An 18,710-nucleotide genomic window follows, 5' to 3' on the forward strand; every position below is an offset into this window, starting at 1 on the left:
TAGTTACAGTCTAAACAAACAAAAGCTTGTTTTTCATTTGTAATGATTGATGATGTAATGATTTTTTTCCTCATTTCTGGTTTTTAATTTCAAAGACCACTGAATGAAACCTCACTGGATGAAGCTCGGGTGTCTAGTGAGGTGGTGTGCGTGCTCAGTAGGTCTTTCAGCTGTGTCCAGAGCTCGACTTACGTTCTGCCAGAAGACTCCGGTGTGTTGACCGGCTTGCGGCCAGCTCAGGTAGGTGCGTCTCTTCACCACACTCCTCATTCTGTAGTACAGAGACAGCTGCTGGGCTGGGATTTCCTCCATAAACAGCAGGATCAACACGTCCTCCTGCTCATCAAACAGGCGGAAGCTGCAGACGCCACACACGGGACTTGAATCAGTTTGGGAACAAGTGAGATAAAAGCATCAAGAGTATGGAAAGAGAGGCAGCGCCCCCACCTGGCCATCTGGATCTCTCTGGAGCACCACTCGCTCTGCAGGTAGTGCCGGCTGATCACACAGATGGTCTTCCTGCTGCCATAGATGGCCTCTGTAATGTTTTCTACGATGGGCTTACCTATGAAAACAACAGCCACTTTCAGACAAGCAAGTCATTTCATAAATGTTCTGGAAATCAAACATGTCGCCATCGTAAGAAATTCCTTTTTCCACAAATAGTTCCTCCAGCAAGCTGCTTAGTAATGTAGTATTTTCTACGCGGCTCTAATTTGAATAATGAAAAAGGAAGCAAATTTATAGTGATACTCTTTGAACGCACCATTAGTTTTGGTCTTTGAAGCACGACCATTTCCTCTGAGAAACGCACCTTGCTTCCTACTTTCTGTCCCTCGAAGGATTCAGCCCCTAGATCTGGATGCAGCTTCTCTCACGTTACAACGTTGAAGGACAGGTTCACAATTTTTCAAATCTGTCTTAAAACAACAGTCAGGTGCCCCGTATGATCATTCAAACTGGTTTTGCTTGTCGTAATGCTTCCTCTTTTTCATACTGGCCATTAAAAGATGTGAGTGATGGGGGACAATATCCAGTAGTTAGACAAGTGAAGTTGAAATCTTTCAAAGTTTCTGTCTTTTAAGTACAAAATTCCCACTTCGGGTTATTATCTTTCCACTGCAGCTCAGCACGGAGGGAATTTCATATTAAAAAACTAAATTTGGAAGATACTTGATTTATCTGAAGCCTTGAAGACAGACTTAAAGAAATTGTGAATGTGTCCTTTAAGGAGTGCGGCCCACTAAGGCCTTGTTCAGACCAACATAAGCACTGCATTAAAAAACTGCAGCCCCCTCATTGTTTTCAATGAGACGTTCTTTGTACTTTGGGGGTGCAAAGAAAATGCAGGGTCAACCTTTTTCGCAACGTCATCCGGCAAATTTACCTTGCAATTATTGTTGTCGTGATAACCTTTAGTTCTAAAATCCTGTCTCATGGTTTTATAGATCAATGACAGTATTTGGGCGTCTAGTAAGCCTGTACCTGAAGCAACAACCCACATCAACCAAAGGCAGTGCTGTTTTCGATCTGAAAGCTCGATAACGCCACAAGCTGCCAGAAAAAGTGGACTGAGCAACCGCTCTCTGTCGATAACACTGTGAAGTTCAGATTGGTGCTAAAGGGGATGTGAAATTGTCACATGTGAATGGAGGTTCTTTAAAAATAGATAGAGCATCAGTCAACGTTTTCATACAACTCTGAAAGGAAGAAGACTGGATTGCAGACAACAGTGAAAGAGGAAGCAGAGAGAAGATCGAAAGATAAGGGCCTACGTAGTTAGAAGCCTTGTTGCTGCTTCATGACAGATTGATAGAAAGAGTTTAAAGACAAACAGGGCGTCTGTACCTGGTTCGAAGTCTCTGTGGTGCAGACAGAGTCTCCAGCCTTGCTCTCCTTCCAGCACTGGAAGCATCTCTCTGTAGACCCAGGCCTCATCGTGAATGTTGTAGGAGACAAAAGCATCGTAGTGGTGAGGAGTGCCCTTCTTTCTCCTCTTCTTATCGTAGAGGAAGGCCAGAAAGAGGTAGTATGCGTAGGCTAGGTGCCACCTCAGGAAGTGGTAGATGAAGGATGCGAGGAGAGTAAGCACAATCAGACAAGTGCTGGAAATGAAGCAGAGGAAGCTAGCGTCTATCCAACAGGAGTGGATGTCAAAGTCCAGGAACTTGTTTCCCTGTTGGTTCACAGGAAAGGCACAAGTGTACTGGTGGCCATTAACAACCTGTGTCTGGTTGTTGCTCTGCACCCATTGGTTAAAGCCAGAATTAGAGCATGTGCATGTTAGAGGGTTATCAGTCAGGTCCAGATATGTCAAGGCAGGGAGGGATTGGAAGACTGTCTCATTGATGACCGACAATGTATTCTCACTGAGTTTCAGCCAGCTGAGAGCCAGCAGTTTGGCCCTGGCCAGGAAATCTAAAGAGCTGAATTTATTGTTGGAGAGATCGAGTGCCTGCAGGTTTGGGATTGGCCAAAACAGTTCAGGGGTTAAATCTGACAGATCACTGTGGATTATCTGAAGGCTCTTCAGTCGGGGAGTGTATTTAAATGTGTCTGGGTGCAATGACTTCATAAAGAACTGATCAGCCATTAAGCACTCTAAAGATTTCAGACCCTTGAGCAGATCTGGTGAAACATCAACACTATATGCGTCGTAGACTTTGAAAACAAGCTTCTTCAGATTGGGTAAATTTGAGAAAGGTGGCTCGTCATTTTGTTGAGAACTCCTCTGGTTCCAGTTAAAGGTAAGATGTAGTGTCAGATTTTCTAATTGCGGTAGCCCTCTGAAAAGCTCTTTTCTGTAATTATCAAGTGAAAGACTAAGAGTTTGGAGATTAGTGAGTCCTTCAAAAGCCCCGTCAAACACATTGTAATACGTGTCTGATTCTAAATCCAAAAGACTGAGGGAAGACAGATTCCTAAAGTCTCCTTGCGTGAGCTCTAAGAGTCCATTATTGTGCAAAATCAAAGATTCTAGTTTCCGCAAATTAACTTTGAAGGTATTTTCAAAAGTGAAAAAAGCATTTTCTCCAACATCGAGGACTTTCAAATTGTTTAAGTTTTGAAAAACACATCCTTGAAGTTTTGAAATGCGATTGTGGTTGAGATTAAGGTTTGTTAATCTTGTCAAATCCAGGAAGTCGAGGCAGTCGAGCTCACTGATGTAGTTGGAGCTTAGATCCAAGATTTCCAGTATGGAGAGTCCTCTGAGTGCAAGTGGCGGTTTAGACAGATGGTTACCGTTCAATGTCAGAAGCCTGAGCTGTGTCATTGATCTGAGTGAATGCTCGGACAGCTCAGACAGGTCACTACCAGAAAAGGTGAGCTCAGTGAGCTGCGAACAAGACCGCAGCAGGTTATCATCTATGGTGCCAATTTTGCAGATCGATACATCAAGAGTTCTTAGAGAAGGAATTCGGCAGGCGATGTCTATGAGGCCTTCCTCTATCCGCTCTTTCATGACGTACAGCACAAGTTTTTGTAGCGAGTCAGCGGTCCGCAGCATCGCTCTGTACGCCTCAAAGCTAATATAAGTTCCGCTAAAGGACAAAATAGTTAGGCTCCTCAGAAAGGTCTTGTTTGCTACATCCCACTCGATGTCGCAGCTACACTCTGACAAGTCGAGAGACTGCAGATAAGGAAAGATGTCTTTTGTAATGCTGAACTTTCTCAGTGGGTTCATACCTAGACGCAGTAACTTGAGGTTTGAGACGTTAACGTGCAGGTCGTCTGACTGAAAAGAGGTAAACTTGTTATACCCAAGGAACAAATCATGTAAAGTTGGTAGTTTTAAAATTGGAGCAATGTCTGAAATTTGATGTAGGAGGTTAGCGCCCAGAATTACTGTCCGTATGCCGACCAAGGACTGAAAGGCCGCAGGGGAGATATACGAGATACGGTTGTTGTACAGAGACAGCATGACTAATTTGGACAGTCCTTGAAACATGTCGTCTGTCAGGTTTGTGAGTTTATTCTGATCCATGATAAGGGTCCTTAACTCTACCAAGTCTGCAAAAGCTCCATCATCAATGTGTGAAATCAAATTATATTGAACTTGTGCAGCGGTGAGCTTTGATAAACATCTTAAATCTGTCCGGGTGATCTTTAAAAGTTGATTAAGGCTCAGATCTAGTGATGTCGCATTTCTGGGAATGTCATCGGGAATAGCAGTGAGGTCACGCTCTTTGCATATAACCCACTGATTATTTGCATTTTCAGAATAGGCAATCGTACAGTTTTTCAGTGAAAAAGCCAGCAGGGGATTATGACGAAGCAGGCAAGACAGAAGACAGACGAGCAACAGAGGCCAACTTCTTATAGCTTGCATGTTGATCTCTGGGAGCAGCACTGTTTTGTTCACTTTCTTGAGTAACTTGGAGGTGGAGAATATTTTTGTTCAACGCTGCACATCTGAGGAGGATGAAAGAAGAAATAAAACATTACGGTGCATTTGTAATCATGCTAGGGATGGCAATTTTGGTCGATCAGGGCTGAGGTTGACAATTTGTGGTTTTGAGTGAAATATAGCAATCAGACGGATATCCATGAAACCTGGTTTAGACATCCATGTTCCAGACTTGTTGTTCCCCAGACTTTACATCTAGCGCCATCATAAGGTCAAAATTACGATTTGTACAATACTTAAGCTGTACTTTGTGTTTAGCATGCCAACATTTGCTAATTAGTACTAAACTAAGATGGGGAACATGGTAAACATTATACCTGCTGCTTAACATCAGCATGGCATTGTGAGCATGTTAACATGCTGATGTTAGCATTTAGCTCAAATCGCCATTGTGTCTAAATACAGCCTCACAGAGCTGCTAGCATGGCTGTAGACTCTGTGTTCAGACTACCAAAGCTAAAATGGCCTCTGCCCAGGTGCATTTATTTTCGGTTTAAAAAAAAAAAAAAAGGGGTATGGTTAAATAAAACTGGCTAACAGCAAGAATAAGTTTTTCTATAATTTCTTTAGATGGAACAGAACAGCAATTATACAAGTAGTTCCGACCAAGCAATCTGATTGGTCAACTAGACATTTAGAATGTGAGCACACCTGCTCATCACTAAAAAAATATTACTCCGCCAGGTGTGCGCTGCGAGCCTGGGGAGCCAACGGTTTTTGTGTTGTTTTTTAAAAAAAAAAAAAAAAAAAAAAAGGTTAAACGCCAACAAACATGGATTGAAGCGGAATATTTCGTTAGATAAAACATGTTTGAATTTTGGAATTATTACGTCTATGTTTTTTCGATACATTTTGACTTTTGGACTTTACAGCGCTCTGGAGTTATTGGAAACTCCTGCGCCGGTGAGTCGGTGACACGGCGCTGCTAGCTTAAAAATACATCTGAAGTTCGCGGACGTAGCAGCTAAATCTGTCCGTGGAAAAATTAGTTTTTCAGCACATATCTTAGTTACAACAAGATTTAGCTAGCAAGGCAGTTTTGTTTTTATATGTGTGGTATTTATTCAGTTTGGGGAATCCCACGATATCTAGAAAGCGTTAGCTCATACTGGCTGGCTAACTCAACAGGGACTAGAAATCGTCTTTGTTGCTAGGTCGTTGCTAAGGGTCGGCCTACTTGCTGGAGTAGTAAACTGGGTTTCATTACATAGGATTCTACTGACGTCGGTGATTGTTTTCCAGTTATTAGTCAGACCCCGTGTGTTCCAGGGGAAACGGCGATAACACTAGCAAAGTTTTCTTATTTTAATAGCAATACTTACACTTGAAGGTGAGCTGTAACGTTATTATTGGCATGACAGTAGAGACAAGTTACACCCTTGAGTGTAATATTGCTTAAATAGGACCGGTGAAACGTGAAAAGTATGTTACTATAACACATTAAACCTGTGTAGATAGAGCTTCAACAAGCTGCTAACTCAGTCCCATCGTAAATAGTAATAAATTTGTATAAAAACAATCTATTATTTTCATCTTTGCCCTGATTTTGCTATTTTGCATGTCAGTTCCTTTTTATTTATATCTACTCAAGAACTGAGGATACAGTAAGTACTTATTTTACTTGAGTAATTCCACATGTTACTTTATACTTATACTACACGTTAGAGGGAAATCTTGTACTTTTTACACAATTTCATGTTCTTGACAGCTAGTTTCTAGTCACTTCACTGATTAATATTTTACATAAAGTATTTTAAATTATATTAATAGTTTGTAAAATACAATGCATAGTTGCAGATTAAACTTTCCAACAGTACATAAAGTAGTTAAAAGTAGCTCCACCTTGACCAGCTACAAGATTAAAATGCTGCTTACACATTAATACATCAGAAATAAAATATATAATGATATAACAGTCATGGGGGGCTTTTTCCTGCATAATGAGTACTTTAAGTTAAATGTACTGATAACACTTTTTGAATGCAGAACTTTTCCCTGTAATGGCGTATTTTTAAATTGCTGTATTGCTGCTTTTACTTAAGTAAAGGATCTGAATATTTCTTCAAACTGTTTCCTTTTACGCACCTTCAGGTCACACAATGCTCTCCAAAAAAAAAAATCCTCTAGGTCCAAAGCAATCTCCGAACTTGTTGGTGGATGAAATCAATCCTGACATCAGGGAGGTAATAAGAACAGAGTTAAATATGTGAGTGACATGGAAATATGTGCAGACACTCTAACATTCATGACATGAAGCTAATGTTTATTTTTTTTTTTTTTTTACATTTACTGTCAACATTTGTTAAGTTAAGACTGCAAATGATGTTTGGGTCCATACAGAAACTTACCAGCCTCTTCCACAACTTTCCTCAGTTTGATGACAGAAAGCGACTCTGAAAGAGCAGTGTGTCTCTAAGTTTGACCTTTTGAGGAAACTGAAATAGAGGAAGTGTAACTATTGAGGCTACATCAAGAAGCTCGTGTGCAAAAAAATTATTAGGTTATTGAGGAAGTAAATAAAAGTTGTAGTTAGATTTCCTATAATAAAAATAGTTCCTGCCTTTTTAATGTGTTTCTTTGTTTAAAAAATTCAGACGGCTGCAATAGATTCACCATCAGGAAAAGAAATAGTTTTGTTCCACACTGAAAATGTTTTTCTAGGGATGGCAGTGACTGAAATATCTCAACAACTATTGGATTGACTGACATGAAATTTTGAACAGACATTCATGGTGAATGCTAATAACTTTGATGATCCTGTGACTTTTCCTCTAGCACCGCCATCAGGTCAAAATTTGAATTTGTCCAAACAGGTTTACGACCAAATACCTGCAAAACTAATGAAATTCCCATCAGTCTCAGCTGTACTTTGCGTTTAGTGCTAATTAGAAAATGTTAGCATGCTAACACGCTAAACTAAGATGGTGAACATACAACGAGAATTGAGGTCTTATCAGATGATGATAATAATTTATAATACAACGAGACACGATTTATCAACTGTGGAAACTTATCACGGAGACAATCATTTTATTAAATACCCCGTTCATGTTTCAAAGTAATCTTCCGGGAATGTACAACACCTTGCCGGACGGCGCCAGTGCTGTGGTCTCATTGAAATGAATGAGCATGCTGTGATTTTTCACACAGCGCTAATGTCAGTGTGAACATGTCTCAAGTCCCTTTTTTTTTTTTAAATAGCTGTAAGCATTGTAAATATCCCATTCTTTATACGAATAAAGAGTAACAAGAGTAAACAAGTATTAGCAGGAGAACAACGGGATGATTGACAGGAAGAGGAAAAAGAGTGAGACCAAGAATAAAAAGGAGGGGGAGGTTTAAAAAAAAATAAATAAATAAATAAAAATTTTAAAAGCGGAAGTATGAAGATGATGACGATGCAAGAGAAGGTTTGAGGAAGAAGAGGGACTGAGGAATCAGAAGAAGTAGAGAGACGATGAAGACAAACAGAAGAAAAGGGAAGATTAAGGAAGAGGAGAAAAAGGAGACAACTGAAGAGGAGGAAGAAGAGGAGGCGAGAGAACGATCATGATAGTGATCTCCTCCCTCTCTCCCTCCTCCTCTTTTTAATTTATTCATAAATGCATCCTCCGGTAGAGCACAGAGGAGGGACGAGTGAGGGAGCAGCTGAATCTTTCCTCTCTTACTCTGCGGGCGGTCGTCAAGACACCATGATGGGATTTCCGCCTCTTTCGACTGACGCTGGTGGACCCTGAATAGGTATGTAGAGACAGAGAGGAGGGGAATCAATGACTTCAAGATAACTATAATATTCCTGTTGTGAATTGTCTGCAATACTCTTACTGACTTAATGCTGATTTGTGGTATTTACTGTAAAGTAGTTACTGTACTTTTTTTCTCCTGTGGGATTTTTATTAATACGTTTATGACTAAAACGTTCCTATGATACTCCTATAGTGACGTAGTGTTATTTTAATTAATAGGCGTATTGCTGGCATTTCATTCGGGATTTAGATCGATAGATGTACTTGATAAATCCCAAAGGGAAACTGCAATTAAATATCAACTTAGAGATAGTTTGATGCTATAAATGTGTTGTGACATTATAAAATAAACCACACAGTTTTATGGATTTTAATAAATTGATGTCTGCATTAAGTCAAATAAGGTTTATTTGTTTATCCCACATCACAATTTTGTCTTAAAGGGCTTTACAATGTGCACATCATACAGTTATCTTTCATCTTTAGACCCTTAAATCAGACAAGGAAAAACATTTTTTACATTACTGACATTTTACTAGTCATGAATGTGGATGTGTCAGGCACAGCAGGGGGAAAGCAAATGAGCAAAATCGGATCGTGAGAGGATTCATCTGTTTGACAGGAAATAGCTGTCGGAAAGAACAGAATTGCCAATAACTGAGTTGATATTTAACAGCCGGGAAAATATATTCGAAGGTGTAACATTTTTTTCTTTAATGATTCCATCTATAATAATATAAGACGGTAGAATAGAATATCTTTACCATGACAGATGGATAAATACCAAGCTGTTGAAACATTTTGTACGTAATATCATTTCATTAATTTGAATAAAATCAATTCATCATTTTATTCTGGTTTGATGAATGGTATATGGTTTGGGGATTATAGTTGACTTGTATTGACAATTAGTTTTTTTTCCATCCATCCAATCAGGTGCTGACCTTCAATTGGAAAATTCTGACACTATCACCATGGAAACCTCCCCAAATGTTTCTAAACGCAGGAAGGATGTCGTCCAATCAGAATCCCCGATTCCAGGGGAGGCAGAGCTTGCAGTTGCCCTCGCCAACACAGACCCAAACGCCAACTTGGGGGTGGAGCCCAACTTCAACCTCAACTTCAATCTGGCTTCGCCGAGAAACCCCCGCTCAGCCACAAAGACCTTGAAGCTGCATGGCGGGAACAAAAAGGACGACGGGAATAAAGGAGGTGGGAAACCTGGGGCAGAAGGGGCAGTTACTACGGAAACCGGCAAGTCAGCAAGCATCCTAACAACCACTGTGGAGAAAGATGATTTATCGCGGCAAAAAAGCAAAATTCCATCCTTGTCTCGCTCGCCAACAGCCGAGGCGTCCGTGAACAGCAGAGGGGAGCAAAGGCTGAAATCCCCAAACCCCAAACATACTCCTACCCTCATCCCCAAGACGCACACACACAGCAACGTGGCGGCAAATCCAAAACCCCACCGGGTGGAACAAACGACAATTGCTAGCAGCCCAAGAACGACTGAAAGAGTCAAAACACAAGTACCGAGAGTGGAATCTGCAAGCGTCGCAAACCCCAAACGACATATTGCACTGACAACTGAACTGACAAAGAAGACCACAAACAAAATAACAGTTAGCCTAAAAATGCAAAGAAACAGGAGGGAAGACGATGGAAAAGAAATTAGCCTTGAGACACAGTCCCCAAAAATGCTTCACCTTCCCGTAAGCCCGAGTGTCCCCAATCAGAAAGGAGATTCAAATGTTATCAGTCCAAAACTGGCCAATCGAACCCCAACAATGACAGCCAAAACCCAAAAACCAGACCCATCAAGCATGACTACAAAGTCAAATGAGCAGACCAGACATGACTCAAGAACTCCCAGTTCTGAGACGCCCACTGTAGGATCAAAATCGCAAAATGAGAGGGCTGAAATGGCACTGCTCAGTACCAAGACCCCTCAACTGAGTTCTCGAAGTCCCAAACCATCCACACATAGGGAAACTTCTGGGACTAGAAACAGTAACGCACCAGGGTCCAAGGAGAATCTTGATAGTAAAGATTCAAGTGTTGGTTCTGGATCCAAAACCAGTTCCAAATCCAGTTCAAATTCTAAAGCCACAACCAAGGACAGTCTGGATTCTAAAACTGGCTCTGATTCCAAAGCCAGTCCCAACTACAAAACTGCAATGGGGTCCAAAGATAGCCTGGATTCTAAAAGTGATTCTGCTTCCAAAACCAGTTGGGGATCAAAGGACAGCTTAGACTCTAAAACTGGGTCCAATTCCAAAGCCAGTCCCAATTGTAAGTCCAGGATGGGTTCCGGAGATAGCCTTGATTCTGCAACTGAAATCAAAGCAAGCAAAACCGGCCTAGATTCAAAGACAGTAGTGGGTTCTAAATCTGGCATGGGGTCAAAGGACGACTTGGATCCCAAAACTGGCCTGTCTGGGTCCAAAGACGACAACCTCAAGGCCACAAGCTCCAGTGCTAAACCCAGTCCAGATCCTAAAGCTGCTTCAGATTCTTCTAAGCCTGGACCAGTTCGGTCTAGTTCAAAGTCAGCTCTGGCAGATTTGTCTTCCTCCTTGACGCTCTCTCCCAGACCTGGGTCAGCAAGTAGAAGTCCTGGGTCTGGTCCTGGCAAAAGTCTTGGTTCTAGTCCGGCTGGACCAAACAGGGAGGTCCAGAGGAGTCCTGGTTCTGCTCCAGGTAATTACATTCACAGAGTCTAATCAGTGGTTGCAATGATCCAGAACTGCGATCAGTTGATTATCCGTTAATTTGTAAAGTCTTGGGGTAACACCATAAGGTAATCAATTTGACGAAATAATATTTAACTCAAGGTACACTTTCAGCTGCATCTCATGGTCTTCATCAGTGGATGGAGTTTGCTTAGTTGTCATCATCAATATTTTTTCATGTGTTGCATCTCATTTCTTGATCAAAACCAGGGGTTTCTAAACTTTTTCTTTTTCAGATTGTAACAACCTGGCTCTTAAGGCCATGACAAAGTGGGAGACAGACTGTTTTCAAAAGTTTAACAAAGTAATTTATTAAACAAACTGAGATTAATTAAATACAGAAGTGCAAAAAAACACATGGAGAGTGGAGGTCAATGGAATCCGTGGTGTAGGGTGTGCACATAGACTGTATAAAAGAAGTGGACATAGTCACCGTGACGTCACCCATTGGTTTATGGACTATTGTTTTGAAGCTTTGAGTTTGGCATTTTGACCGTCGCCATCTTAGTTTTTTTGAACCAGAAGTGATCATATTTGGAGAAGAAGGTGGAGCTGGGGAGGGATATCCTGATTGACAGGTCTCCATGGTAGCAACTTGCCAATTACAAGGTAGCCACGCCTTAAAGCATACCCTGTTTTATCATCTATTTTATTCTAAATGGGACCATAATTTACAAAACATCAGGCTGTTTTGAAGAAGACTTGAAACTAGTGATTGAGACCATAAAGTCATTAGCAAAGTGTTTACTGAGGTAATAAATCATGTGAGAAGAATGGTCATTTTCTCATAGACTTCTATACAATCTGACTTCTTTTTGCAACTAGTGGAGTCGCCCCTGCTGGCCATTAGAAAGAATGCAGGTTTAGCGCACTTATGCAATGGCTTCACTTTTCAGACCCGAGTGCCAGCAGGGAAGGAAAAAGAGACTGTTAGTAACAGCCAGGGGTTTATAGACTGGGAACATCAGGCTCAGGTATTCCCAGGGGTTGTCACAAGATAAAAACTTAATTTTTTGTATGTGTGAACTTGTCTACAGATTATTGTCTGTCTGCTTTAAATTTACTTGACAGTACTTTCACAAACAGTGCACAAGCAGAGTAGTGCCAAAGCACCGGTTTGGGAACCACTGACTCAAACAAAGATGGGCACAGGAAATGAAATGCAAGTTTGTGTGGTAGCCATCTTTGTTTGGGTCAAAGAATAAAGAGACATCTTGTGAAATGGGTTCAAATTCTACTTTACTGAACAACCAAGGGAAGATTTTTTTTGTACCGATAAGGTAGAAGAGTCTTTAAGGATTATGGACACGTTTTCAAAGATGCAGTAAGGTTTGGTAAAAATGTTATTTATAGACATGAAAGTGTTTTGTAGTAATGATGGCACACTCAGTCCTTTAAAAGTATACGATCCACCACCAATTTTAGTTTATCTCGGCCTCTACTACTTTGATTTTGACCATTATTTTTTAATCTGTCTCTCACAGGTCTCCCAACTTTATGGTAGTGCAGTGCTGGAGTATAGCCTTTAATAAAATATCCTTGAGTGCGGCCATTACCACAAACACTTTATGTTGGCAAAAAATGTATTTGTATGAGTTGAATTATAATAAAGACTCAAAACTAAAAATAAAGATCACATGACAGCCCCAAACTGGGGATAAGCGTAGGGGTAAAGAGGAAAAAATAAAATAGCTATCAAGGATGGGTTAATTAAGTATATAGTGTAAATACAAACCATCTTAAATCCAGGCCAAAAGATTTTGGTTTCTCTTATGTTGATCACAAAATACAGACTAAGAAAGACATCAAGAGTTATTGAGAGAATTACAGGAAAGACTAAACGAAATGTAGAATAAGCAGAATAAACTGTGCCCATAGCCTGCCAGTCAGTCTATTTGCGAACATTTGTGTCTGGTGTGATTTCAGGCCTGCTGGCTCCTCTGGCCACCTCCAGCCCCAAAACCAGAACTACTGTTGCCTTGACAATGCGGGGAGGATACGCACCAGAGCCTGCAGCAGTTGATTCTGTTGCTGTGGAAACGAACCCCAGCATCACTCCACATATTGCCAGTCTAACTCAGGGTGTCACTAGGGTGTCAGGTGACTCTGTCACCAAGTCATCGGCGAAAACAGGTGCTGCCGACGAGGAGGAACATTTGAAACCGCCGGAGACCAAAGTGACAGCTGTAGGAGGACTGGTGGTATCCCGGGGGGCTGTGCGAGGGGTAGATGTGACTGACAATGCAGGGTGGTCGCCAGGAGATAGGAGGATGCCAAGAACCCCACTGAGCAAACCAAGTCAGCTGGGAAACGCAAATGCCATCACCACTGCTAGCAACCTCCCATTGTCAAGGGCAACGGATATAGAGAGTACAAAGGAGAGGGGTAAACAGAAAGATGGTCTAGGGAGTTCTTCTTCTCTCTCTACCTCATCTCCCCTCAATCCTCTTCCTCATCCAGCGAGCTCCAAGAGAGTAAGAGAGACAGCGACCATGACCGACCCCAGTGAGAGGCTCCATCTGCGGGGAGGGGAGCGGAGAGAGGTGGGCGTCCAAGTGGAGGTGGAGGTGGTCGAACGCTCGGCTTCCACCAGCTCCAGCCTGCACAGAGGAGCTCCCACCTCATCTCTGATTGGCTCTCCCAGTTGTCAGTTAGGTAGTTTGACCTCGCAGACGGTCCCGTCACTGTGCTGCGTCCCCGCTGGCCAGCCGCCTTTCCAGCATGTCTGCAAGATAGACATCGAGTTACGCAGCCAAACGGTGCTTCCCTCTGTCGTGACTGACAGGGCTAGTTCCCTTCCCGCCTCTCTGCGTACATACAGCTTCCAGCAGAGCCCCGCCCTAATGTCAGAGCTACGACTCGGACAAAATCAAGACAGAGACGTGAGCGCTGAGAGCATCTGGGAGGACGAGGAGGAAGAGGATGACAAAGTAGCAAGGGACCAAAACGAGGAGAAAGAGGAAAGGGAAGAGCCGGTGAAACCACAGGAGGTGGCGTGGGACAAACAGGGGATGACGTGGGAGGTGTACGGCGCCTCGGTCGACCTGGAGTGCCTGGGCACGGCGATTCAGTCCCACCTGGAGTCAAAGATTCAGGAGCAGGAGAAACACATCCTGACTCTGAGGAAGTCCATCTGCTCCAACAGCAGCTTCAGAGGGTACAAGATGAAGAAGAGGAAGAAGACAAGAGGAGGGATTCTGGGATGCTGCAGGAAGGCGCCCGCTGTGGCAGACTGAGACTAGTCCAGAGAGTTAAAATCCTACTTACACCAGACTTTAAAACGCATCTGTATGGAGATAGGGCACATCTAACTGTTTACAGCACTTACCTCTTCATATGTGTAGTTTAACACTTGATGTCTGACAGGTCTGCATGTATTTCACCAGAGGTTTGGGGTCAAAGGTCAGGTTGTTTGTCTGATTTAAAATGTAATTATTTCAAACAGAATTTAATGGTGACTGTTATATTTTTAGGTTGATTGTCATCATTATTCTTTGTTTTTAAAGGGTCTGACAGGATCAAATGTGGAAGACGTTTGTCAACGACAGAGCACCATTTATTCTCTATAATTAAAGTAAAAACATTAAAATTACCAAGTTGGTGTTGCAAGTTTTCATGCGACAACAGCATAAGACACATTGTGTGAGATTCTTATAGATTTTTTTCATAAACGGGGTTAGCAGCTGCTATTACTAATATTTTTTAATGGAAATTAAATTAAAAATTAATATTAACATTATTACAAACAATTTATTGAGATTACAAAAATACATAAATGTATTTAAAAATATTGTTCCACATTTTATTAATTCCGCCTAATGGCGATTAGCTTAGCTAAGCAAAAACACATATTTTTGCTAGCTGTTTCCCCCTGTTTCTAGTCTTTATGCTAAGCTAGGCTAACTGCCCCCCTGCTCCAGCTCCATATTTAACAGACAGACATGAGATTGATTTAGGACTTCTCATTTCAAGATGAAATAAGCCAAAATGTTGTTTCTGATATTTCAAGGACTGAAGCTGATCTTTGTTTGCCTTCTCATCACAATATTATTTATACAATCTGTCGGCAACATTGCTAAAATCATGTCAGTATACTTGTATTTTCTGAGAAAATAGTACTACTACCGCTGCATTCCACTGTTTATCAAAAGTAGTACAAATACTACTACTACTAATGTTACTTTTACTACTGTTACTGCTAGTAGTACTACAGTTGCTGCTGCCATCATTACTACTTGTAGTACATAACTACCACTGCCTGTTCTTTTACTGCTGGCACTGCAGTTTATAACCAGTACTGCTCCTTACAGTCATGTTGGAGGACGATATGTTGCAGTATTAGTACAGGTAAAAAAAATAGTCACTTGTACCCAGCAGTACTTTTTTCATTTCAGGCAGTGGTGGTTCAGCAGTGTGAGAGTCAGTAATACTTTAGTTTCTGAGTACTTCTAGTTTTTGAAGTGGAGCGGAGAGGACAGCAGCTCTCAACTCTTCACTGGCGGTAAATATTTCATCCCCTTCCTTTTTTACGTAACGCTGCACAAACCACTCAAGAAGCCGTGAGTGAAAGAGGTGAATTGTTTTCTGCAAATTTCTCAGATGGAAAGTCACTTCCTCTATCCCCTTTCCTTTCCCATATTTTCATTTCTTGTCCTTTCCAACCTTTCTTTCCCTTTTCCTTCTTTTCCATTCATTTCTTTCCTTTGTTTCCTTTCCAATTCTTTCTTTGTCTTTTCCTTTTCTTTCCTTCCTGTCCTCCCAGGTCATTACACTTGTGACTAGACATTAATTCATACTGTAGATTCTACTGACAGGTGATGAAACACTTCTGCTTTATTGTATTTTGGTTTGTTTGGTGCCATATTATCGTAGAAAAGGTTTCAGTCGTAGTCATCTGGACACTGTTTTCAGAATCAAGACGTTTTGGCTCCCATCCTGAAGGCATGTCCAGAATGCTCTCTCAGCCTGTGGTTATCCTACTTGGGCTATCAATAAAGTTAAAAGAGCCAAAAAACAGGACAAAAGTGTAACTGAACCAAGAAGGAACGGTGTCTCCATTCCTTATGTATCTGGACTGTCTGAAAAACTACAAAGGATCTTTAGACAGCACGATGTCCCTGTTTTCTTTAAACCAGGCAACACTTTAAGACAGAAACTCATTCACCCTAAGGACAAGATGCCCACACAGAAACAGAGCAATGTTGTTTACTCCATTCAGTGCAGTGAGGAAAACTGCAAAGAACAGTACATAGGCGAGACCAAACAGCCACTTCACTAAAGACTTTATCAGCACAGACGACACGCTAACTCGGGATTGCAGAGCGCCGTGCATTTGCATTTAAAAGCTACAAACCGCACATTTGAAGACAGCGAGGTGAAGATTCTTAGTAGAGAGAAGAGTTGGTTTGAACGGGGTGTCAAAGAAGCCATTTTTGTGAAGAAAGAGAACCCCTCTTTGAACAGAAATGGTGGTCTGAGATTCAATCTGCCCAAAGTCTATCAGAGTGTATTAGCACCTTGGTCACGCCGATCACATGCTAATCAGGCACTTAACAGTGATGAAGTAGATGCAGCCAGAAAACAATAGGCCTGATTACTGATTTCTGGGCCATCTTGAAACTATTAGGTCAGTTTCAGGTGAAACTAGCTATTTACAGATACTCAGGCAGATTCCTTCCTGAGGGCAGGGCTTATGTAACTCAGAGTAGCTTAAATTTCCAGTTCCCGTCCAATTTTTTCACAATTGAGAATGACTTCCGGATGGGAGCCGAAACGTCTTGATTCTGAAAACAGTGTCCAGACGACTACGACTGAAACCTTTTCTACGATAGAACACTCCTGGACGAATGAGGGACTACACCGTCTTGGTGCCATATTGTTTGTTTAAAAAAAACTGGAAACATCGACTTGAACTATACATCATACTTCTTCTTTGTCGTCATCTCTCTTGTTTCTCTCATGTCGTCATATTTTAGGCCCCAGCGGAGTTCATGTCCTACTTAGAAAACCAGTACAGCAAATTAACTTTTAGTGCACTGTTTTCTTCTCTGACTCTCTTCCTCTCTCCTCAGTTTGCACACATTTCCTCACCTTCCTCGTCTCCCTTTCCTTCTGTTGCCTCTTCATCCATCTCAGCCCTCTTTCATAACTCCTGCTGTAGTGGAGTCAGGATGTTGATGGAGCGCCGGGTTGCTTCTCTGAATTATTCAGAAACATTAAAGTCATGCTCATGTTAACAACAGAGTCTCACTGCCATGTTTTATTCAGCCTAATACACTGAGGGTACACAGACACACACTTCAGCATGGTGCTACAACTACTATCATTTAGTCAGTGGTGGAGAAAGTACTCAGATCCTTTACTTAAGTAAAAGTACTAATACTAGACTGTGATAATACAAGTAAAAGTCCTGCGTTGAAAATGTAACTTCAGTAAAAGTATAAGTATAATCAAGAAAATCTATTTAAAGTATTAAAGATCTCGGTGCAGTAAAATGTCTCCTGTGACTGTTATAATATTATATATCATATCATTAGTTTATTATTCCTCATGCATTAATGTAAAAGCAGGATTTTACTGTTTTTGAGGTGGAGCTCGTTTTGAACAGTTTTGTATCGGACTGCAGCTGATGATTATTTTCTCCATTAATCGATTGATTGTTTGGTTTGTAAAAATCCTGAAAATAGTGAGAAATGCCGTGACAAAGAGCCAGAGCCCAAAGTGACGCCTTCACGATGTTTGGTTTGTCGAACCGACAGTCCAAACCTCAACATTATTAACAATACATTAAAATCATTAAAAGGGAAAAACAGCAAATCTTCACATTTGTGAAGCTGGAACCATGAAATGTTCACCACCTTATCGTAGTGGATGGGTTTGTGAACGTGGGAGCTGAATTGTCGGGGGAAGTAGCGCCTGGTAGGGTCTCCCAAGGCAAACTGGTCCCAGATGAGGAGCCCAATTTAGAGCAATCCATAGACCCTAGGTGAACCGGCCATGATGGAGTTGCAGCACCTTGCCCGGAATAGGGAAACCAGAGCCAGCCGTAACAAACACCATGTATAGTGTAATTTAGGCCAAAGAAGGATGATTAACTTTGTGGTCGTATCATCAGACCTGCAGCCGTATGTCTTGGACACTCGGGTGAAGAGAGGAGCAGAGCTCTCAACTGATCACCACCTGGTGGTTAGTTGAAACAGATGGCGGGGGAGACTGCCGGACAGACCTGGTAAACCCAAATGTGTAGTGAGGGTGAGCGTCTGGCTGAGGACCCTGTTGCTGAGGTTGTTAACTCCCACCTACGGAAGAACGCGTCGTGGGGACGAGCGGGCCGTGTTCAAAGCCTCCATTGTGGAGGAGTTGTGGTCAGAAGGTCATCAGTGCCTGTCATGGTGGAAACCTAAGAACCCACTGGTAGACACAAACGGCGAAGGAGCCCTCAAGATGAAGAAGGAGGCCTTTTCGGCTCGGTTAGCCCCGGGCGCTCCTGAAGCAGCAGAAGGGCTGCCGGTTCAGTGGTCACGGAGGCAAGAACCTGGGTGTGGGAGAGTTCGGAGAGGCTATGGAGAATAACTTTTGGTTGACATGGGAGTTTGCCCATCCAGTCTACGTGTGTTTTGTGGACTTGGAAAAGGCTTATGACTATATCCCCTGGGGAGTCCTGTGGAGGGTACTGCAGGAGTGTGAAGATAGAAAATTTGACAGCCTGCGTAGAAACCATAACTTTGGGAGGAGGCGGGGCTCAGCGATGGGTCAATTGCTGGAGTCATTTAAGAACCTACAATAAGCTCTCTGAGAAATCTTGGTCTAAATGTTAATGCCCCA

General features: G+C 42.0%; 3 protein-coding genes across 8 annotated transcripts in view; 2 read left to right on the forward strand and 1 right to left on the reverse strand.

Annotated features, from left to right (window-relative positions):
- The window catches only part of LOC122870258 (low affinity immunoglobulin gamma Fc region receptor III-like), a 1,099,642-nt gene that overhangs the window by 870,656 nt on the left and 210,276 nt on the right, over nucleotides 1–18,710 (forward strand). The gene's annotated exons all lie outside the window — the stretch shown is intronic.
- Nucleotides 62–18,710, reverse strand: part of LOC122870099 (toll-like receptor 13) — a 30,027-nt gene continuing 11,378 nt past the window's right edge. The window contains exons 2-8 of one of the 6 annotated variants that reach the window (XM_044183867.1): nucleotides 16,977–17,083; nucleotides 8,077–8,141; nucleotides 6,757–6,843; nucleotides 6,494–6,577; nucleotides 1,849–4,413; nucleotides 448–565; nucleotides 62–358 (exon numbers count right to left, since the gene is read on the reverse strand). In XM_044183867.1, the coding sequence (XP_044039802.1) occupies nucleotides 112–358; nucleotides 448–565; nucleotides 1,849–4,330 (2,847 nt within the window). In that variant the 5' untranslated portion in view covers nucleotides 4,331–4,413; nucleotides 6,494–6,577; nucleotides 6,757–6,843; nucleotides 8,077–8,141; nucleotides 16,977–17,083 and the 3' untranslated portion in view covers nucleotides 62–111. Of the gene's footprint in view, nucleotides 359–447; nucleotides 566–1,848; nucleotides 6,013–6,493; nucleotides 6,578–6,756; nucleotides 6,844–7,750; nucleotides 8,142–16,976; nucleotides 18,707–18,710 lie in introns of those variants that run through there. The other 5 variants (XM_044183868.1, XM_044183870.1, XM_044183872.1 and 2 more) reach the window with 5 other exon arrangements.
- Nucleotides 8,020–14,596, forward strand: LOC122870091 (G protein-regulated inducer of neurite outgrowth 1-like). The gene is made up of 3 exons (XM_044183837.1): nucleotides 8,020–8,149; nucleotides 9,091–10,854; nucleotides 12,813–14,596. Exons 2-3 carry the CDS (start codon nucleotides 9,129–9,131, stop codon nucleotides 14,120–14,122), a joined length of 3,036 nt encoding a protein of 1,011 aa, XP_044039772.1. The 5' UTR covers nucleotides 8,020–8,149; nucleotides 9,091–9,128; the 3' UTR covers nucleotides 14,123–14,596.

This window comes from Siniperca chuatsi, linkage group LG22, assembly GCF_020085105.1.
Source record: "Siniperca chuatsi isolate FFG_IHB_CAS linkage group LG22, ASM2008510v1, whole genome shotgun sequence".
In the NCBI taxonomy this organism is placed as follows: domain Eukaryota; kingdom Metazoa; phylum Chordata; class Actinopteri; order Centrarchiformes; family Sinipercidae; genus Siniperca; species Siniperca chuatsi.